At 42.4% G+C, this 20375-nt stretch overlaps 1 protein-coding gene across 2 annotated transcripts; it reads right to left on the bottom strand.

Annotated features, from left to right (window-relative positions):
* LOC121315375 (galectin-8-like) lies at window positions 1–20264 on the bottom strand. 2 transcript variants are annotated; one of them, XM_041249403.1, is made up of 9 exons: window positions 20076–20264; window positions 13531–13619; window positions 12601–12811; window positions 10368–10487; window positions 6246–6302; window positions 5970–5996; window positions 4033–4121; window positions 1101–1266; window positions 1–617 (listed from the first exon to the last, which is right to left on the bottom strand). In XM_041249403.1, the coding sequence occupies exons 1-9, from the start codon at window positions 20112–20114 to the stop codon at window positions 468–470; spliced, it is 948 nt and encodes a 315-aa protein (XP_041105337.1). In that variant the 5' UTR covers window positions 20115–20264; the 3' UTR covers window positions 1–467. The 2 variants fall into 2 exon arrangements, with proteins under 2 accessions (XP_041105337.1, XP_041105338.1); XM_041249404.1 differs by having other exon boundaries at window positions 6252–6302; window positions 20076–20261.
* Window positions 20265–20375: the final 111 nt, after the last annotated feature.

Raw genomic sequence — 20375 nt, 5'->3', positions numbered from 1 at the left:
TTCAGTTTATCAGACTTTATTTATTTAGGATATAATTTATATATGTTCTATCATATACTGTAGTTCTATTTTACGTTATACTACATAGCATTTTATTTGCATTCAGAAAAGTTGCCCTTAAATGCAGATATTAAATGCAGATTAATAAACTGTATTATGTAAAGCAGGGGTGTGCAATACTGGTCCTGGAGGGCCATTCATTCCACTCCAGGTTTAACAGGAACTACCTTAGGGTCTGAAGGAGATTTCACTGGTTCAATTTAATAATTTCAAAACGGGGCTGGAACAAAGACCTGGACTGGAAGGGCCAGCTTTGGCCACTTCTCCTGTAACTGAACAGGTACTGAAACATACAACTGTAAAACATGCATTTAAGACAAATAAATAAACAATCTACTGAAGAATCCATTCTTTCAGTGGAACCTGAATCCCTCTCTGTGTTCTTTACTGCACCACAGTGGTTTTGTTCACCAGATTTTCACATCCAGTAGTTTGACATCGCCCACGATCTCCAGCTGATTGACCTTGGCCAGGTCCTTGACTCGATGTTTGTAATTCAGCAGGTGCACTCCATTCACTGCAACTTTAAAGTGGTTGGGATCACAGCAGATCAGCATCTAGAACACATCCAAGGGACAATTCCATCTGGAATGTTCAGGTCATGCCATGAACAACACACGCTAGGACTAGCACCATTCAAACACAATGTCCAAAAACTGCAGTGTATTTACAGGTATGTTCAGAAACAGGACAACGAAAATGCAACTTCCTTTGTTTTTAGTAGCCTAAAATCTATATTTGTGTCTGATACATATTGTGATTTTTGATGTACTGTATTTTATAGATTTGGACATATTTCTAATATTTGCTGGATTATAATGGACAGGACCTGCAACGAATCTAGAAAATGGCAAGATTTTTGTAGCAGTACAATTAATATTACACAGACCAAAGCTGATAATCACAGTGTTGTGTACACAATGTGATTGAACTTGCATGAAGTATGTTAAAGTGCATTAACTAGGAGTTGATCCTCGGTCTGAAGTAAATCACTGTGTTAACAACCATCCTCACTATACACAGCAGCTGCAAGCTCCTACCTCGAAGTATTGTCCAGCAATGAAGGGGAACTCTGGCAGCAAAGTCTCTTCCGGACCCCAGCTGTCTTTGAGGTACGAATTCCTAACAAAGGTGTTACTTTTCATCCGGGAGTTCAGATGCAGGGCAATGTCACTGGAGTCACTGGAGCTCAGGTTAACAGCAAAACTACACCATATCAGACACAAACAGTAGGGCTATTAGAATGCATTTACCACTAACAGCCAGGAGCACCATCTACTTTACACCAGCCTTGAGACTCTAAAAAATAATTAGAAAAATAAAAACTGCATATTCAACCCTGCAGTCTTTTCAGTATTTAAACAGCAAGGTAGAATGTTGGCATGTTTGGGTTCTTGTACAAACTCTGCTGTAGTGCTTTATCTTCACAAAGGATAACCAAATGGTCAAGCAGCTATGTTCTAAACTGTTTGAACCTCCATCTAAGTCATAGGCAGTGGTGGAGCCGGGGGGGGGGGGGGAATCAAAATGGCAAAATGTCTGCTTTGTTTGGAGAAATAAAAAAAAAGTCAGCTGACACAACCTCTAACCAGTGAAATGCTTGTCTGCCAAAGTGCACCTTTCAAATAACATTAAACATACTTTTGTTTGTGATTGGGCAGACTGTTGTCATTTAAGAGAGGTTCACACTTGAACTCTTCTGATTGGATAATGCAAGTAGATGCACATTTTACAGTCCATACGGACGCGCTAAGAGACGTTGAAGCTCAAAGACCTGAAGAAGAATGTCCTCAGCAAGTAAGAGTAGTGTGGGAAAAGGAAAAAAATTCTACAATTGCTCTATAAACAGGAGACACAGCTCTATAAACTGGAGTCACAGCTATAACGCTTGTTTCGGAGAGTAAGAAGCAGGTTGCCGATAACAGAAAAAAAAAAATAGAGCATATCAGAAACCTTCATTCTCTGTGGTTGCCAGGATTTAGCTTCACGTGGGCATCAGGATTCAGGGCCACTTGGTATAGAAGAACCAGTTTAAAATGATGGTAATTTCAGAGCCTTGCTCAGATATAGAGCACAAGGGGGCGATACTGTCCTTCTAGATCATCTAAACACTGCTAGTTCTAATGCAACTTATGTCAGCCCCGAAATACAAAATGAACTGCTGCTAAATGTAATTGGGGAAATCATACTAATAAAGCTGGTGGAAAAAATAAATTCAGCCGAGTGTTTTGCTGTTTTAGCGGACCAAATGAAAGACGCACTGGGGAGAGAGCAGTTGTATGTGGGTAATAGGAGGCACGTGGACGAGAATTAAAGGAGTTGCTATGTGATGAAAGAAGACTTTCATTCATTTGTCGATGTAGAAAAGTTGACAGGGGAGGCAATCGCTAATTCTACTGAAAACCAAATGCTGCAAGCTGGCCTTGATGTTAAATTTCTACAAGGCCAGAGCTGCGATGGCGCAAGCGAATGAGTGGCCGCTTAAAAGGGACACAGGCAAAGCTAAGAGAACAGTATGAATGTGCAAGCTGTGTTCACTGTGCCAGCCACAGCCTCAGTTTAGTTCTCAACAAGTGCTGCTACGTTCAGACGGTAAGGAACTGTTTTGGTACAGTGTCAGAAATGTGCAATTTTTTTCACAAATCTGTCTTGCAATCTGCATGTTTGAGAAACGAAATTCAACATGTTTTACCAGATCAGAGAAGTCGATTGGTTTCACTCTGTGAAACAAGATGGGTTTAGCATCAGGATGCAATTGTTACTTTCATTGAGCTCCAGTATGGTCCAGTCTGTTGTTGATCACTGAAACGTATTCACGTGATTCCTCTGTAAAAGCCAGTGAGCTTTTTTGTTCCATTGACAAAATTGAATTAATATTGACCTTGTATGTGTGTCACAATACCTCCAAAAAATTGAGTGTGATTTGACTGAATGTGTTTGTGCAGTACTAACAAGTAGAAGAAATGCTGCAGAGAACGAATTTGCCAGAAACTTGGGACAAAACAGCTGAATATGGAATTCAGTTTAGACCTCTCTGGTGTCGAACAGCAAGGGAAAGTGAAGACAGTAATTTGGAAAGTGCTTGTGAAGAATACCACTGCTAGAATCTGTTCATTACAGTACTGGACTTCTATGCATCTCAAAAGGAAGGAGCAATTCACAAAACACAGAGCCATTCTTTCCAATCTTAATTGTATTCTCCCATGCAACATCCACGTTTACCAGCAGCTCTGCAGAGGTTCTTTCAAACGCCTATACAAATTATGTTACACCCACTCTGGCAATATTTGAAACCGGAATTGCAACATGTAAGGCAAAATGGACAAATATGCCAGTGGATCAGCCACCAGTGCCACGGAGCGCCGCTGATGCTCTAAACAACTGCAACAAGAACTTATTTCCAAACATTTTCAAGCTACTACTGATCTTTGCAACACTGCCAGTGACCACTGCTCATGTGGAAAGAAGTTTCTCACGATTGTCTCGAATTATATCCAACCAAAGGAATACAAGGGGAGAATCTGGACTGAATGGATGGATTTTGCTTTCTGATCACAGACATAGTGGCACCCGATGAAGTAAATCGACAAGTTTGCAATGAAAATGAGAAGGGTAGACTTGGAGATCTAAACATCTATAAGGTGAGATCAGGTTTTTTTTCTGTAATTTGATTTGACTTTTTTTGTATGTTTGGTAATTGCACAATAGTGGCTGGAAGTATGGTTCTGATGTGAAACATAACACCGTTCTTAGGTTAATAAGGTTTGTAGTGGAGTTCATTTTTACTTTAACAGTTTTATGTTTTATTACTGGTATTCAAAAAGTTCCACAACCCCCCAAAACATCCCAAAATCTTTTGATGCCGACTGCATAATACTGGATCTGTTAACCCTGGAATGGAACAGCCCTCCTGTGCTGGCATTGACTATTGCTTTTTTGCAGGATACTATCACTATCGCTATCTGCACTTACCTATGTGGATATGCACTGACTTCGCCTCTGACGGTAATGTTCTGTCCTGGACTCAGTCCGTTAGGTAGTCTTCCCTTATAGGGGACAGTCTTGTTTGATAGATACAAGAAGTATTTTAAAATTTTCATTTTAATGTGAAAACCCATGCCACTGTGAACTGTACTGAATAAATTCAATTAAAACAGTGTTTTAATGTCATTTCTTAAATATATAAGTTTTTGAACACCCCCATTTTTCCAGTTTATTGAAATTCAAGCAGTTCAAGTCCAGTGAATAACCTGAAATGGTACAAAGGGAAGCGGTAAACTGCCAGAGGTTAAAAAAAAAAAGTTTAGGTCACCAAAAACTGAAAAATAATGTACATTTCAGAGTTATACAAAAAGGCCTTTTTCAGGGAACAAGTAATGGGTTAACAACTTACAGCTGTTCTGCAGCAATGGAAGTAAATTAAGCCTTGAAAGTTGATGCTAACAATTCCTACAGGTGTCCCAACTTTTGTTGATTACTTACAAACCCTCTGTTTGTATAAAAGCAGTGTTGGAACAGACTGTGTTACTACACCCTCTTAAGCATTATTTGGACAGTATTGTACTGCAGGAAGTAGTATATTGCTATCATAATGGCGAGAAAAAGGCAATTAACAAAGGAAGACAGACAGACCACTATAACCCTTAAAAGTGTAGGTCTTTCCTTTAGAGAAATTGCAAAGAAAGCCAAGGTGTCAGTAAGTACAATTTCCTACACCATCAAAAGGCACTTGGAAACTGGAGGTAACGCTGACAGGAAGAGGTCTGGCAGACTCAAAGCCACAACAGAATCAGAAGACAAGTTTCTGAGAGTCAACAGCTTGCGTGATAGGTGGCTCACAGGACAACAGCTTAACACTGGTCAAAGTAAGCAAGTCTCAGTTTCAACTGTGAAGAGAAGACTTCGAGTTGCAGTTTGACAGGTCAAGTGGCAGTAAGAAAGCCATTGCTAAGATGGCAAAGTAAGAAAAAGAGGCTTGCCTGGGCCATGAAGCACCGCCAGTGGACTACTGAAGACTGGAAGAAGGTCTTATGGACCGATGAATAAAAATTTGAAATCTTCGGTTCATCACGCAGGGTTTTTGTACGCCGTCAAGCAGGCGAAAGGATGGTTCCTCAGTGTGTGACACCAACTGTCAAACATGGAGGAGGAAGCGTGATGGTCTGGGGCTCTTTTGCTGGATCGAGTTGGCGACTTGAACAGAGTGGCACCCTTAACCAAAACGGCTACCACAGCATTTTGCAGCGCCACGCAATACCCTCTGGTATACGCCTAGTTAGTCAGGGGTTCATCCTACAGCAAGAAAATGACCCAAAACATACCTTCACGCTATGTCAGAACTACCTTAGAAGAAAAGAACAAGACGGTAGGCTTCAAATCATGGAATGGCCTGCACAGTCTCCATACTTAAACCCCATCGAGCTGGTTTGGGATGAACTGGACAGAAGGGTGAAAGCAAGTGCAACACATTTGTGGGAACTTCTGCAACAGTGTTGGGAAGAACTTTCCGAACAATATTTGATTTCCATTGTAGAAAGAATGCCACGAGTGTGTTCGGCTGTTATATCTGCAAAAGGTGGCTACTTTGAGTCAAAAATTTTGATTAAATTTTGTTAAACAAAACTATTCCATTTTCTTTTTTATCTCCAATTGTTTATTTGTTCTATGCTTTAATTTCAGAGTACATTGAGACATTAAACTGCGTAAATTTCAATAAAAACTGGAAAAATGGAGGTGTTCTAAAACTTTTGACTGGTAGTGTGTGTGTGTGTGCGTGTGTATATATATATATATATCAACATAAACAAATTCAGTGTTGATAGAAAGATTAAAGTAACTATATAGGCTGTACAAGCTGAAAAAAAAAAAAAAAAAAAAAAAAAAAAAAAAACCCCACACACAATACTCACAAGATCAGGAGTTGAAGAAAGAATTGGCTGAAAAACAAATGTATATATATTTTTTAATTTGGTTACTTTGTTAGATTGACACAGACATGAATAAACCAAAGATTAATATAAAGTTTGCATGAAGTTCAGTACTGCAAGGAAAAGGAATTAAACCATAGTTTAAAGTTTAAAATGTAAAATGTTAACTCTCAGCTGGCAAAATAGCAAGTTTGAAAGTTATTTTTTGCTTCACTAAAGAAAAGCCAATATTTTAAATTCAGACAGAAATCAACCAACCCGTACATTCACTTTAGTTTCCTTGATCATCACAGTAGATGCTGGTGGAGTGGAGGTCTGAAAATGGAACCAAAACGATAGTAAAACACAAACACACTGCAGCATGAACTACAATGAACACCACAACGCACACAAACACACTGCAGCGTGAACCACAACGCACACAAACACACTGCAGCATGAACTACAATGAACACCACAATGAACACAAACACACTGCAGCGTGAACCACAACGCACACAAACACACTGCAGCGTGAACCACAACGCACACAAACACACTGCAGCATGAACTACAATGAACACCACAATGAACACAAACACACTGCAGCGTGAACCACAACGCACACAAACACACTGCAGCGTGAACCACAACGCACACAAACACACTGCAGCGTGAACCACAACGCACACAAACACACTGCAGCATGAACTACAATGAACACCACAATGAACACAAACACACTGCAGCATGAACTACAATGAACACCACAATGAACACAAACACACTGCAGCGTGAACCACAACGCACACAAACACACTGCAGCGTGAACCACAACGCACACAAACACACTGCAGCGTGAACCACAACGCACACAAACACACTGCAGCGTGAACCACAACGCACACAAACACACTGCAGCATGAACTACAATGAACACCACAATGAACACAAACACACTGCAGCATGAACCACAACGCACACAAACACACTGCAGCATGAACCACAATGAACAACACAAACACACTGCAGCATGAACCACAACGCACACAAACACACTGCAGCGTGAACCACAACGCACACAAACACACTGCAGCATGAACTACAATGAACACCACAATGAACACAAACACACTGCAGCGTGAACCACAACGCACACAAACACACTGCAGCATGAACTACACCACAATGAACACAAACACACTGCAGCATGAACCACAATGAACACAAACACACACAGCATGAACCACAATGAACACAAACACACTGCAGCATGAACCACAACGCACACAAACACACTGCAGCGTGAACCACAATGCACACAAACACACTGCAGCATGAACCACAACGAACACAAACACACTGCAGCATGAACTACACAACGCACACAAACACACTGCAGCATGAACCACAATGCACACAAACACACTGCAGCGTGCACACAAACACACTGCAGCGTGAACTACAATGAACACCACAATGCACACAAACACACTGCAGCGTGAACCACAACGCACACAAACACACTGCAGCGTGAACCACAATGAACACCACAACGCACACAAACACACTGCAGCGTGAACCACAACGCACACAAACACACTGCAGCATGAACTACAATGAACACCACAACGCACACAAACACACTGCAGCGTGAACCACAACGCACACAAACACACTGCAGCGTGAACCACAACGCACACAAACACACTGCAGCATGAACTACAATGAACACCACAATGAACACAAACACACTGCAGCATGAACCACAACGCACACAAACACACTGCAGCGTGAACCACAACGCACACAAACACACTGCAGCGTGAACTACAATGAACACCACAATGAACACAAACACACTGCAGCATGAACCACAACGCACACAAACACACTGCAGCGTGAACCACAACGCACACAAACACACTGCAGCGTGAACCACAATGCACACAAACACACTGCAGCGTGAACTACAATGAACACCACAACGCACACAAACACACTGCAGCGTGAACTACAATGAACACCACAACGCACACAAACACACTGCAGCGTGAACCACAACGCACACAAACACACTGCAGCGTGAACTACAATGCACACAAACACACTGCAGCATGAACTACAATGAACACCACAATGAACACAAACACACTGCAGCATGAACCACAACGCACACAAACACACTGCAGCGTGAACCACAACGCACACAAACACACTGCAGCGTGAACTACAATGAACACCACAACGCACACAAACACACTGCAGCGTGAACCACAACGCACACAAACACACTGCAGCATGAACTACAATGAACACCACAATGAACACAAACACACTGCAGCATGAACCACAACGCACACAAACACACTGCAGCGTGAACTACAATGAACACCACAACGCACACAAACACACTGCAGCGTGAACCACAACGCACACAAACACACTGCAGCGTGAACCACAACGCACACAAACACACTGCAGCATGAACTACAATGAACACCACAATGCACACAAACACACTGCAGCGTGAACCACAACGCACACAAACACACTGCAGCGTGAACTACAATGAACACCACAATGCACACAAACACACTGCAGCGTGAACCACAACGCACACAAACACACTGCAGCATGAACTACAATGAACACCACAATGCACACAAACACACTGCAGCGTGAACCACAACGCACACAAACACACTGCAGCGTGCACCACAATGCACACAAACACACTGCAGCGTGAACCACAACGCACACAAACACACTGCAGCGTGAACCACAACGCACACAAACACACTGCAGCATGAACTACAATGAACACCACAATGAACACACACTGCAGCATGAACCACAACGCACACAAACACACTGCAGCGTGAACCACAACGCACACAAACACACTGCAGCGTGAACTACAATGAACACCACAACGCACACAAACACACTGCAGCATGAACCACAACGCACACAAACACACTGCAGCATGAACTACAATGAACACCACACAAACACACTGCAGCATGAACCACAACGCACACAAACACACTGCAGCGTGAACCACAACGCACACAAACACACTGCAGCGTGAACTACAATGAACACCACAACGCACACAAACACACTGCAGCATGAACCACAACGCACACAAACACACTGCAGCATGAACTACAATGAACACCACAATGAACACAAACACACTGCAGCGTGAACCACAACGCACACAAACACACTGCAGCGTGAACCACAACGCACACAAACACACTGCAGCGTGAACTACAATGAACACCACAACGCACACAAACACACTGCAGCGTGAACCACAACGCACACAAACACACTGCAGCATGAACTACAATGAACACCACAATGAACACAAACACACTGCAGCATGAACCACAACGCACACAAACACACTGCAGCATGAACTACAATGAACACCAACAAACACACTGCAGCGTGAACCACAACGCACACAAACACACTGCAGCGTGAACCACAACGCACACAAACACACTGCAGCATGAACCACAACGCACACAAACACACTGCAGCGTGAACTACAATGAACACCACAATGAACAAACACACTGCAGAATGAACCACAACGCACACAAACACACTGCAGCGTGAACCACAACGCACACAAACACACTGCAGCGTGAACCACAACGCACACAAACACACTGCAGCGTGAACCACAACGCACACAAACACACTGCAGCATGAACTACAATGAACACCACAATGCACACAAACATACTGCAGCGTGAACCACAACGCACACAAACACACTGCAGCATGAACTACAATGAACACCACAATGCACACAAACATACTGCAGCGTGAACCACAACGCACACAAACACACTGCAGCGTGAACCACAATGAACACAAACACACTGCAGCGTGAACCACAACGCACACACACATACTGCAGCATGAACCACAACGCACACAAACACACTGCAGCATGAACCACAACGCACAGTATCAGAACAGACACATGTATTGCATGCACACAACACTGAAATAAGAGCACATGCAACCATTAGAAACATGGATTACACATGTCAGAGAATACCACATGAATCCAAGTTTCTGAAAGTGCTGTTAAACTGGCACAAGAGCATTAGATGAAAGCCTGCAGTGTGTATGTAGGGTTTCATCCAGTCACTTCACCTATCTGCTCTTGTGCTCTTTACAACACTTTGAGCAACTCATTTAAAGCTACAAATACTTCTGAAGGCATAACAGCAGGGATATTAATTCCACAAGGGTGCAGTGGCTTCAGTGTTTAACTCGCAAACTGCTTATTGATGTCTTTCAAACATGTGCTAATGTGTTTTCAACAGGTTTACTGCACCAAACTGTAAGCAGGGGCAGCTCTTTACTTACAGTGTTCGGAACAAATCCAATTGCCTGAATCTGCACTTGTCCACTAATTCCAAGCGTGTCAACCCTCTCCAGGTCCACTCTGTGCTTGTACTGCAGTAAGTGTTTTCCATTTACTGCCACCTAGGAGAAGATAAGCAGTGCGTTTACTCTGGAGTGGAGAAAAGCAGTGATGAAGCAGACAATGAACAGCTGCAGCACTAAACAGAGACAGAGGTGAGCCGCTGTGTACATAAGGATTGAAGCCAACGCAACAAAAGCAACAAGAACTAACGTTTTACAATCCCCTTCATTTATGTATTTACTTCATTTTAGGGTTTCCAATTAGCCTGTCAGGGAGCCTATCCATTTTATTCTCTTATCATCTAAAGTAACTTCATCACGGCTCCAACTCCACTTTGCTTGTGCTGAAGATGTTTTTTTTTGTTTGTTTTTTTTTTGGGGGGGGACTTGCAAATATGTTTAATTCAAGGCTATAGATAAAAAGTTGCTGCAGCTTCCTTATACACTCGTCCTCCAATCGTCTTGCTGCAAACAGATCATGTGATCCACAGCAAAGCCAACTGAACATACTGAAGTCACATAAACAGACACGTCAAGAACCAAAAGATTCTCAGCACTATGAGAGGGGGACCGGCTGTAACACTAACGAAGATAATCAGGTTTCTTTAGCACGGATAGGCTCTCTTCAAGGGTAAAACACATACAAAAACAACAATGTTAGGTTAAAGGGGGGAGTCGTATAGATTGGTGAGGGCTCCAAAAATGGCAAGTAAAAACAAATGCTGCATAGTTCCAGGGCCAGATCCTTTGATTGCTGGAAGGTGTTATAAAACTCAGTAATGCTGTGAAGGCTGTCACTGCTCCAGAGAAGTGTTTGGACATTAGTTGGCCATCTGAAATGTAAAAAACGCTGGCACTGTCTCAGAAAATTAACCTCTGTTCCCTTTAGCACATCTGGGCATTTCCCATTTGATAGATAACTGAGTATTTCTTGAAAGTTGGGCTCTCTTTTTCCAACAGGTCTATCCATCGTATTGAAACTCTCTGCATGTGGTGGGATTGTGATGTTGCACATAATATCAACAATAAACCCGAGGCAGAATTGCATTCTGTTTAGTTAACTGAACAGTAAATAGCTCGAAAAGTTTCAGTCAAATACAGAATGACATTGATATTTAGTCTCGTTTAGACAAATTTAGATTAGCAGTATTATTACACACATTTTACGCATGTTTAAAATAGACTGCTAACAAAACACATTGTTGAAATAAAAGTAATAGGCTAAATGTATTAAATGAAGCTGTTTTTAATTTATTTGAGCAGTTATTACAAAATATGGTATGCACATTCAGTATTAAACTGTTAATCAATTTCATTGTGTTACAGGGGAGTGTTTTTGACATACGTAGCTATAGTGTTTTGCTCTTCAAAGGGAGTGTTTTGAATGTGAATTCAAAGCGGAGCAGAGCGTTTTGAATGTGAATTCAAAGCGGAGCAGAGCGTTTTGAATGTGAATTCAAAGCGGAGCAGAGCGTTTTGAATGTGAATTCAAAGCGGAGCAGAGCGTTTTGAATGTGAATTCAAAGCGGAGCAGAGTGTTTTGAACGCATGCTCATTACACACTCTAGAGTGTTATCAGCTTCAATCGCTCCCTTTATCCAGACTGGCTGTCCGTCCTCTCTCTCTCTCCCAATTCCCTCAGCGGCTCCATTAGGGGATCACAACAGAGGTTAAAAAGCCTATGGTGGTCATCTCCTCCTTCCCCTTATAGTGAGCCTGCAGCCCTTATATACTGCCCCGCCCCCTCTCGTAGCCTTTGCCTCTCACCCAGTCAGCGCTGCTGCTACTAGCTGTCAATCACAGAGATCCTCCGAGGATCTTAAAGGGGCCAGCAGCCCTCCTGAGGTCGTTACAATATAAACATGCATTTTCTATTAAAATGTAACGCGATATCTACACCTAAACATATTTAGGTCATTATGGCCCCTTTCCAAGTGTGGCCCGGCGCCAATGCCACCATTGTAAACCCAGCCCTGTGTGAACGCTGTCACTGCTCTAGAGGAGAAGTGAAGGGATGAAGGCAGTCACTGCTCTAGAGGAGAAGTGAAGGGATGAAGGCAGTCACTGCTCCAGAGGAGAAGTGAAGGGATGAAGGCAGTCACTGCTCTAGAGGAGAAGCGAAGGCAGTCACTGCTCTAGAGGAGAAGTACAGGTGAACAGAAAACAGGGTCACCTTAAAAGAGTCTCTCAGCACCAGTATGATGGTCTCAAAGGGCTCTCCCTTCTTAAAGGGCATCTCATAGGTGATCTCCTCCCTGCCCCAGCACTCCTGCTGCAGGGTGTTGCAGACGACACAGCCAGACCTCTTGAAGCGAGGGTTGAAGTGGAAAGACACATCTGCACGAGGCTTCACGCTGCTCCCGCACTGGAAATCTATCTGAAATCTGGAGAAAGAAAACCATGAATGGAATGTGCCCTTTACAGCAGTGAATTGTGTTCAAGCTACACACCTGTTTCAGAAAACAAACAATGCTTCATTCACTGCAAGCAGAGCTTGACATGGTCATGAATAACCTCCCAGGGGCATAACAGCAGCATGCCTCTGCAGTATTAGACACAGAGAGTAGCAAAGTGGAGGCATGATTCAGGGATGGGAGGGGAGGAAGCTTTAGCACAGGAACACTGATCATTTTGAGTGAGCATAATGCTAAAATATGGAAGAATGCTATAAAAAGCCCCCAGTTAATTACATGGGTTTGAGACACTACATTTCCATTCATGACAATGTCTGCAGCAGTTGTAACAGCAGTGATAGCTAGTGATATGGTGTGCACTCTGGTGGCCATGACCAGTACAGCAGCTGTGAATTCTGTCTCAAGTCAGGAGATTTGAAGACGTCATCCAAGGATAATCAAGATGTTTATTTTGTCCTGGTACTTCAATGTTTTTCAAAGGGAACTGATTTTAGCAGCCAGGTTAGTTAGACATGTTTGAAGCACAATGGTAAGGAAAAGGAGCTGCAGGCAACCATCACGGTACAATCATGTTCTAAACTATTCATTGTAAAATGCAGTTTTACAGAAGATTAATTTTCCAGAAAAGTGCCAACAAAGGGCCCTTTGACAAGCCTTGAAGTATTAAAAACAACATAAAAAAGACATACCTTTCGGAATCCTTTGGAACACTGCCTTTAATGATCACCATTTCCCCCGGCTGTAGACCACCAAAAATAGTACCGGCATAAGGAATCACCTGGCATTCAAGGAATACTTGTTATTTTCAAACTGTTTGCCCACGTCCATCATGTGGGGAAAGACCTTGACAGACAATGACACTATCAAATCTGGAAGGGGTTGAGCAACAGGACTTAAACATGCTGATCATTTTAAATGTTTCTACCTTTAATTTTAGTTTCTAAATACATACAGTAGCTCAAAATTACGAGTTGCTCGAGGCTACAGATATAGCGCATATTTCAAAAAAAATATATCAATGAAAACTAGGCAGAACGGAAAGTAATAATTACTGTGTTCATTTCATTTTCACTTGATCCGTTTTGTGTTTTAAACCGTTTAGTGTAAAAAGTGTATTTCATTTTTAATGTAGAAAGTTCACATTGAAACCATGGCAATGAAAAATGAATATGAAACCCTGACGCATGTGCATATCTCAAAGTAATGCAAAATTCTGCATGACAGGGAACTCACAGAAATAACTGCTCGCTACGATGGTTTACTTGCTGCTCACATGGAAACAAGGAACTGTATTTACTAGGATGTCAAACAAATACAGAATAATTTGATTTTAGAAATGTCCTCATGTGCTACGAGAAGAAGCTCCTTTTTGTTGCATGGCAGAATGATGACGCAGGTTATAACTGTGCCTCTGCTGTACTACCGCGGGTTGATCATTTATTTATGTTTAATAAATTAAGTCGACAGTATGTGCTTGGTTTCTGTCTGCCTGCCTACCTTTCTCCTGCCTTAACAACTTTATATAGAAAATATGTTTGGTTAGAAAAAAGTATGTTTGCAGGGCTCTCTGGAATGACAGGGAATGACTGCAGGGCTCTGGAATGACTGCAGGGCTCTCTGGAATGATAGGGAATGACTGCAGGGCTCTGAAATGACAGGGAATGACAGCAGGGCTCTCTGGAATGACAGCCTCGGAATGAAAGATAAGTAGGGTCCTGTGTTTTTCATGACTTGTTTTTTTTACTTGGTGCGTCCAATTATAATCTTCCCCCCAAATTTGTCCCAGTTTGAAATGCGCAATCACTTTTCCCCTTATCGCAGCAATTCCCCACACGGCTCAGGAGATCCGAAGGATCAGATGGCATCCTCTGATCCTACAACTAAGCCAGCTTCCTCTTTTACACGCAGGAACTCGAGAGCTGATGTCAGCGAGCAACCAACATCTGGAGGACAATCACCAGCCCTGCAGGGTCCCGCTCTGAGCTCACTGGGCACCTGGCGAAGCAGAGTTCGCTGTAGCGCAATGAGGAGAAACAGTCCCTGCTGGTTTTACCTCCCTAACTCACAGGCATGCCTGAGCCAATGCGGCGCTCCCAATGCAACGCTCCCCAGCGAAGACCGGCCTGCTTTGCACATCCAGGATGTGAACCTGCGCTGGATGAATCACCCTGAACACGACACGGCTGCGCTTCTACCAGGTGAGCCACCCGGGGACCCCCACAACTTGATTTTTAACCTGTAATTTAGTCCTACAACCACAAGATGTTGATATAGCCTCCACAGTAAGCTGCATAATGACAAACAATAAACAATCATCTCATTACTTTAACCATTTGAATTGGTCACCCTATTACCACAAAGCATGTATTAGATTAATAAACAGAACGCTGACACTTATTTAACCCTTACATCCCTGTAAATATGGAAAAATAGCAGGATTTTAAAAAGATAACTCACGTGTAAATACATTATAGGTTTTAATTTACCAGTACACACTTAAGCAAATCATTTTGTAAAAAAATGTATTACATTTTCTTGATAGCTAGATCTCGTTGGGCGCAAATATCTATTTCGTCAACAGAAGTGTTTTTTTAATAGATTTCCTGTTTCTGGCAATGATCCTTGAAAAGTATAGACATTATAGCCATTTATTATAGCCATTTATTGGACTCTGGGCATTTGACAGATTCTGTAACATATATAAGCCGTGTTTACTTATTTCTTTGTTTTGTTATTTGAATATATTGTAAAAAAAATTTAAAAAAATAAAAGGTTGTTCATAAGAAGCCCATAAGTGTTACTTATGTTTGTTGCATGAAAGACAACATAAATCCCTTCTCAGTTCTTGTGCATTATATTTTGCTGTTAATCTTCAGAATCGTCAGTTGGTTAACCTGGTCTTCTTTCATGGATTGGTGTTGCTCTGTTAAAATGTGACCTTGGTCAATGCAGAATAAAACCATGTTTTATTAACCAGCTCACAAGCTTCTGAAGGCAGTGAGGATTCTAGACCCACACCAGGTTTGCAGTTTGGATAAAGAACCCCTCCCGTTAGACTGTATTCCAGGGTTCGATTTTGACTGTAAATCATAAATGGTGGGATATCAGCTATATGCAAAAGAAAATGGTAGTGGAATTTCTTAGACCGAATTTTAAGAAAGGCTAAATTATATTTGTCAGTTGTTACCTGTTATGTGGATGTTAAAAGAAGCATTGTAGTAACTTGTCAAGCTTTCAAAAACGTTTTAAGTTTTGACAACAGGCTGTTTGTTTACTCTGCCCTCTGTGCTGTGCAACTCTTATGCCAGTGCTCGTATGTACTTATTCATTCTGCAGCTTTATTACACGCTTGATGAATTCTAATGTTATGGCTTTCAAAATAAGTTCAGCCCATCAGTGTGCAGCACACCAGGTGGATATTGCTGCGTGCGACTGCTTTTTGGGTTTTGTGGTGCATCTATTTGTGCATCTAAAACAGCAAGTCTCAAGATGAGCTTTTCCTTTAACCCATAAATTCCTAGAATGGCAACACAGTGCTACCCCGTTATAACGCAACCTATCATAGTGCGGAAACAGTTACAACACGGTAAGGCTGTTGCTGCCATTTCCTCCAGAATGCTGTCTGACTCACAAACATTGGGTGAACGGTCCAGAAATACAGTATGAAGCATGGCAGACAGTAAAAAATTTAACTCTTTTTCTGCTACAATGAAATTATGCGGTGGACATAGTAAGAAAAGGTGAAACCCAAGCAGCAGTTTCAAAAGATATAAATATTGCAGAATCTACATTGCGTGGACGGCTAAAAGACCAAGAAAAACGAAAGAGATTTTCTTGGTAAGACTGACGGCAAAGAGGGTTACTCTAGGAAAACAATGCGCTGCACTAAAGAATGTGCTGCTGTGAGAGTGAGACACGCTGCTGTGAGAATGTGCTGCTGTGAGAGTGAGACGCAGTGCTATGTGAGTGTGCTGGTGTGAGAGTGAGACGCAGTGCTGTGTGTGTGCTGCTGTGAGAGTGAGACTCAGTGCTGTGTGAATGTGCTGCTGTGAGAGTGAGACGCGCTGCTGTGAGAGTGAGACGCGCTGCTATGTGTGTGCTGCTGTGAGAGTGAGACGCGCTGCTGTGTGAGTGTGCTGCTGTGAGAGTGAGACGCAGTGCTATGTGAGTGTGCTGCTGTGAGAGTGAGACGCAGTGCTGTGTGAATGTGCTGCTGTGAGTGAGATGCGCTGCTGTGAGAGTGAGACGCGCTGCTGTGAGAGTGAGACGCGCTGCTGTGAGAGTGAGACGCGCTGCTGTGTGTGTGCTGCTGTGAGAGCGAGACGCAGTGCTGTGTGGATGTGCTGCTGTGAGAGTGAGACGCGCTGCTGTGTGAGTGTGCTGCTGTGAGAGTGAGACGCAGTGCTATGTGAGTGAGACGCAGTGCTATGTGAGTGTGCTGCTGTGAGAGTGAGACACGCTGCTGTGTGAGTGTGCTGCTGTGAGAGTGAGACGCAGTGCTGTGTGAATGTGCTGCTGTGAGTGAGACGCGCTGCTGTGTGAGTGTGCTGCTGTGAGAGTGAGATGCAGTGCTGTGTGAATGTGCTGCTGTGAGTGAGACGCGCTGCTGTGAGAGTGAGACGCGCTGCTGTGTGAGTGTGCTGCTGTGAGAGTGAGATGCAGTGCTGTGTGAGTGTGCTGCTGTGAGAGTGAGACGCAGTGCTATGTGAGTGTGCTGCTGTGAGAGTGAGACGCGCTGCTGTGTGAGTGTGCTGCTGTGAGAGTGAGACGCAGTGCTGTGTGTGTGCTGCTGTGAGAATGAGACTCAGTGCTGTGTGAGTGCTGCTGTGAGAGTGAGACGCGCTGCTGTGTGAGTGTGCTGCTGTGAGAGTGAGACGCAGTGCTGTGTGTGTGCTGCTGTGAGAGTGAGACTCAGTGCTGTGTGAATGTGCTGCTGTGAGAGTGAGACGCGCTGCTGTGAGAGTGAGACGCAGTGCTACGTGGCTTGTGAGTATTGTAAATCATTTTGGGAACAAAAGTGTCAATATTCGTTACAAGGCGAAACACAAATAATGCGGCCTCCTAAGTGTGGAACCCAGACAGCTGCATTACTACAGGGTAGCACTTTAATTCTCCCTATAATTAGGGGGTATTTTCTAATTAGCCAGAATGTTATGGGTTGATTACTTAATTATTCTTTTGATGAGTTTAGCTGGAGTGGCCACACGAATATCTGGAGGGTTAGGACTGAACTACAGGCTAAAAAAACAAGTGGTGCAAAACACAGGGCCCAAAGACAAGGAATGACAGCTGGTAACTTTAAAACTCCTGTATCAATATTAACCCCCCTTAGACTTCTAATATTAGGAAGTCTAACACACAGAATGACAGTGAAATCACAGCAGGTTTCTATGAAATGACAGCCTCAGAATATGGAAAACATTAAAATTAAAGAAAATTGAGGAATGCCTTTTTGTATCTTTAAAACCCTATGACTTAAATCCCATATATCCCATGTATCAAACGCCTAGTCATGAGTAAGGACTGGGACGCCCTAACAAACAGAAGCACAAAAGGTGCTCAATCTATATATCTATATCTATATATATCTATATCTATATATATATATATATATATATATATATATATATATATAATATATATATATTTTAACATATTCCCCACTTAAAAAGCTAAAGCTAAATTACAACATATTCATTTTACCCCTTTCAATGATAACATGCTGACTTGCATTTTTGACAAATACTAGGGATACTGAATATCAATGGTGTCGTTGTTAGATGCCTTTTGGTCTATTATTTGGAAAGTTATAAGGAACAACTACTTACATATTAACAGATCTAAAGTATTGCACGTTGTTTATTTATTTTAATCCCCAATATAGCAATATTATATTAATATATTGTTGAAATATTTTGAAATGTTGTTAAAAGTTCACAAAAATATAGCTTGGCTTTTACTAACAAATCTTCTGTGCCACTCTCCTTTTAATTTGTGTGTTTGACTTCCTGCTATTCGGGATATAAGGGGGTTAGATTAGTACAGGGGTTTTAAAGATTATACACTGCCATGCCTATTGTAGATTATTTTCGGCATTCCGAGGCTGTCATTCCACTAAAATTATTTATTAGACTTCACAGAGATAAGGGTGGTTAGGATCAGTCTATCGGTTTTAAAGACGCGGGAACAATGTAAATCAGTACTTTATAAACGATGTACGTAGTAAACCCAATTTGCAACGCTGTCTGTTAACTGCGGACAATATAATAACATTTAACTGCCAAAGAACGGGAGTTCATAATTTGTACAAAACACCCCCCTGTGGGCCGGGCCGGGCCGGGCAATGTAATAAGTAGTACAACTTTATGAATTAATGTTTTCGCGAAATGTAATTAATTGTATTAAACTGCACAACGGCTGTACCAACCAAAACATACAAGAATACAAATAAACAGCAACTGTTTTTTCCTGCCCGACGTCACAAATGCCATCGTGACTCAATGTCCCGGATGTACCTTATCTGCGCAAAATCTCCCCCTGCGGAACAGGACCAGTGTACCCAGCAGGCGGTACCAGCAGGCGGTACCCTGGCGACAAGCCAGACCGTCTGATTCCGAGTAATTCCCACCAAAGCCCCGGTCTCTGGCAGAGACACGCCTGCAATACGAAACGCAGCTCCGCTCTTACAGGAGCCCCTAAGTGCGCTGCACCTATAATGATTTTAACGCATTGCTGTTTTGTCATTCGTTTCAGTACGTCCCTTATTATAAGGGTACGTTGTTATTGCCTTTTAGTTATCAATAATAATAATAATAATAATAATAATAACGTGAACTATGAGCTTTCCGACTGTTGAGTAGTTTGTGTATTTCCCCCGGAAATGTAACAAATCGCACCCTGTGACGTGTGCTCTTGAAAAATGCTAACGCAGTGTACTTTTAAGCCTACGCTGGCAGTTTGTAACAGTTAAGTTTATTAGAATAAACGATGATGGGCTTTTATTTGCTCTGCAGGCTACGCATTTAACCGCTCAGTAGGGGTAAACGTTAAGATATGAAAAGTGTTGTGGAATACAATATATACGATTTACTGCTGCTAGGGGCTAGCGCTATATATATATATATCATTTAATATTGCAATGTGCGTAACACCAGTCCCACGAACAATACATTTCGGCACTGTCATCATAATTATAAACAAATAACAGCCTACGTTAAAAATGAAATTTGCTTACGGGGTTTAAAACCGGCCGGACGAGCTCTGTGACGGACATTGCTCTTGCAATCGTTGTCTTCTGTGTTTAGTCCGGTTCAGGTGAATTAGGCCAAGGTGTTTTCTCCGACTCTTTCTTTACTGTTTCAGGTTCAACTCATCCACTCCACCTCCTAGAGTCTCTCTCAGGAAGAATCCTTCTCTTGAACAAACCCGCCCCACCTCCTTTCTTTCTTCAATGCGTCACACTGCGTCTAACCTAATGAATGGTCATGTATCAAAGTCGTTTCTGTAAGGGTGCAAGCATGCCTCCATGCTGTTT

Source organism: Polyodon spathula, chromosome 5 (assembly GCF_017654505.1).
Source record: "Polyodon spathula isolate WHYD16114869_AA chromosome 5, ASM1765450v1, whole genome shotgun sequence".
Taxonomy (NCBI): domain Eukaryota; kingdom Metazoa; phylum Chordata; class Actinopteri; order Acipenseriformes; family Polyodontidae; genus Polyodon; species Polyodon spathula.
The sequence above is the reverse complement of the archived record's forward strand: the minus strand, read 5'-3'. Positions and strand labels throughout refer to the sequence as shown.